Raw genomic sequence first — 3,170 nt, forward strand, 5'->3', positions numbered from 1 at the left:
AGATATCCCAAGGGACGTGAACTGTAACTCTGTACACAGAACAAAAATGTGCCTGTGTGCATGCACAACCGTGAGCCTCTAGCATTATTGTCCTTTGTACAGTCAGGAGATGATATGTGACCAAACCCTTCTGTCTTGGGAAGTCACTTCCTTGGGACATTCACTGCAGGGAACGCTCATCTCCTTGCCAAGGAGGCTCCTGCCCCCGTTTAGCTGTGGACTTGTTGCCACAACATCATCACAACTTGCCTGCCCAGCTTTTGGGAATAGTTTCCCAGGGTTCCCAACCTCTGCTGAAGCTTCCATCAGCAGTGGCTTCCCAGTCCCTCAGCAGAAGTCTTCAGAGGAAAGCCTTAAGCAGAAGGGCACCTGAGGGGATGGAAAATATTAAAGAGAGCAAGGATCTTTTGTTGCAGACTTTTTGACTTGAGACATCCATCTTCATCTTCTCTCTTTGTTCATTTTACCCAGCAAGCCTCCAGCAAAGACAAACAGTTGTTGGTGTCTGGGGCTGGCTTCCAGGCAGGGACCCATTGCATTTCACAGGTCCCCTTGAAGGCTATCTCCCCTTCTCCCATAATTGATTCTTCACCCCAAAGTCCAACACTCAGCAGAAATCCAGGGCAGAAAGAGACTTGTCCAAAATAAAAGCCCTGTCCACGAATAAATAAAATCACCTTCACATAAATCCAGATGTCATTCCTCTCTACATTGCTGTTATGCTTTCCCAGGCACAAATGGGGGAAAAGTCTAAACTTTGATACCGTTACTTTATCTGTGGGAACACTGTCAATCTTTTTTATGCAAGTATCCAAGTAAAAGACCCAGAAACACATTTGTCCTTTTGTCTTTGGTCAAATCCAAGCATCTTTCTGAGCTTCAACAGGACTTGAGGTTTTGCACGTGGTAAGATTTGTTACAAACGGATTTATAATGATGCAAATTTTTACCCGTAAGATACAATGAGGACTGAGAGAGCTAGATGAACTGCGTCTGGCCCTGGATGCTGTAAGAGGCTTTATAGTGTCTGTGGACATGTGAGGGGAGCTGGGAGTCAACAGAGTGGCTGCTGGCCAGTCCTGGGCTGCTCAGAGCCTCTGCAAGGGAAATCCCAGCACCTCTGCAGTTCGAAAGGGAAGAGGTACTCTTCTTAAGACTTTACTTCTTTTTAAATTTTACCTTGCAGTTTTTTCTGTATAAAACCGGTTTTTTACTAAATCAGCTACATCAGGAAAAAGAATGGGAATGAATGAATGAATGAATGAATGAATGAATGAATGAATGAATGAATACAAGCAAAACCAGCCTATTTTTTGCATCAATTTTGCAAAGGGCAGAGCAGAAGACAAAGACACTTCTTTCAAAAGAGGATCTTGCTCTCATGCCATGACCATCTCTGACCCTTCCTATAAGAGGAAGTTTCCCTGCTCTCCCCTCTTGGGGTTTCTCCCCTTCTGCACCAACTCTGTCTGGGCCCATGGATCTGTCCTTTTAAATGCAAAACGTAGAAAGGATCGTGAGCATGGGGCAGCCCCTCCATGCACCCACCTCCCCCGAACCCCGGGAAGTTGGTGGAGATGCTCACTGTCCCGCTGCACCCAGCGGTGCTCTCCCCTGACTCCGAGCTGCACCCTCCCGCTGCATCGGCCCGGTCCGACACCGAGCAGCAGCGCTCCGGCCCGGCGGTTTTCCCTGAATCCTCATAAATAAAACTGTACATAAAGTCGCAACAGAATAAGAAGCTGAACTGCACCGCCGCGGTCCCGCGTGAAAGGACACACGGGTGCCCCGCCGGCCGCAGCTGCCAGCCCATCGCAGCCCGGCCCAGCCCAGCCCGGCCCATCCCAGCCCGGCCCCGACATCCCCACGGTCCCCTCCGCGGGGGCGGCGGAGCCTCAGGCGGGGCCGCCCGGGACCCCCGCGGGAGCTGCGGCGGGGTCGGTCAGCGCCTCCCGCTCCCGCTTCTTCTGCTTCATGCGGCGGTTCTGGAACCACACCTTCACCTGGGCGTCGCGGAGGCGCAGCGAGCGGGCCACCTCGAGGCGGCGGGCCCGCGACAGGTACCGGCTGAAGTGAAACTCCTTCTCCAGCTCCGTGAGCTGCCTGGTGCTGAAGCTGGTGCGTGCGGAGCAAGCGGAAGGCTCCCCCCCGCACGGCGCCGCACCGCCTGCAACGCCGAAAAACACCGCGTTTCAGCGGGGGCAAAGGCAGGAGGAGGAAGCGGGGCGGGGATCGAGGCGGGAGAAGGGCAGAGGGGAGCCGGGTTGGGAGCAGCCCCCGCCCGCTCCCCGCTTCCCCACTCACTTCTCCCGGGCGGGCTCCGCTTCGCTCGCATCCACTCGAAGGTGCGGGGATCCGTCGGGGCCGCCTCGGGAGCCGGGGAGCCGGGCGCTGGGGCGACCCCGGGGCAGGGCGAGAGGTGCCGCAGCCCCGCACCGTCCCCGCCGAGGCAGGGACAGAGGCGGTCGGGGTCCGGCGGCGGCGGGCGGCCGCTCCCGGGAAGGATGGACGTAGCGTAGCCCGGCGGTCCGGCTGCCCGGGACGGCCGGCAGCCGGGGCCCGGCGCCGCCGGGGCAGCGGCCGCGCACCCCGGAGCCTGCGGGGGAGACGCGGCGCCGGCCGCGGTGCCCAGCGCCAGGAAGGCGTCGTCCCCTCGTTGTGGATGCGGGTCCGGCGGGGCCCCGCGGCACAGCCCCGGCGGAAAGGCGATAGCGAAGAACCCTACGTCCATGACCCACGGGGCAACACCGCGCCCCGGTGGGGCAATTACTGCCCTAATATAGGCCCTGGAGCGGGGCGGCACGTCCCGCCCCGCCGCCAATGGCAGCCCGGAGGGGGGAGCCCGCGCCGGGGGTCCCGGGTGCCGCCAGCTCCCCTGTCCTCCCAGGTGGGCAGTCCCGCCGCACCTCGCCGCACCGCACCGGGATTGCCCGGCACAGCCCCTTCTCCTGCACTCGACGGAGCCGCCGCACACTTGGGACGTTCGCCGGGAGTTTGGAAGGCGAATGAGCTGGCGCTTTCCCGCTATCCGGGCTCCTGTCTGGGTACAGGTCTGCGCTCTCCCCTGCCCTGCAGCCGGCCAGACTCCTGGAGGCTCCCACGGGAGCCCACTCGGACACACCCAGGTCTCCACACCCGGAGGCTGGGGCGAGGGGCGGGTTGCTACTGCA

The 3,170-nt window shown here is 59.7% G+C and overlaps 1 protein-coding gene across 1 annotated transcript; it reads right to left on the reverse strand.

Moving 5' to 3' along the window:
• Nucleotides 1–1,895: 1,895 nt before the first annotated feature.
• HOXD1 (homeobox D1) lies at nt 1,896–2,731 on the reverse strand. Its single transcript, XM_062498575.1, has 2 exons — nt 2,305–2,731; nt 1,896–2,167 (listed from the first exon to the last, which is right to left on the reverse strand). The coding sequence occupies exons 1-2, from the start codon at nt 2,729–2,731 to the stop codon at nt 1,896–1,898; spliced, it is 699 nt and encodes a 232-aa protein (XP_062354559.1).
• Between the last annotated feature and the right edge of the window lie 439 nt (nt 2,732–3,170).

The sequence above is a fragment of the Cinclus cinclus genome, chromosome 9 (assembly GCF_963662255.1).
Source record: "Cinclus cinclus chromosome 9, bCinCin1.1, whole genome shotgun sequence".
Classification (NCBI taxonomy): domain Eukaryota; kingdom Metazoa; phylum Chordata; class Aves; order Passeriformes; family Cinclidae; genus Cinclus; species Cinclus cinclus.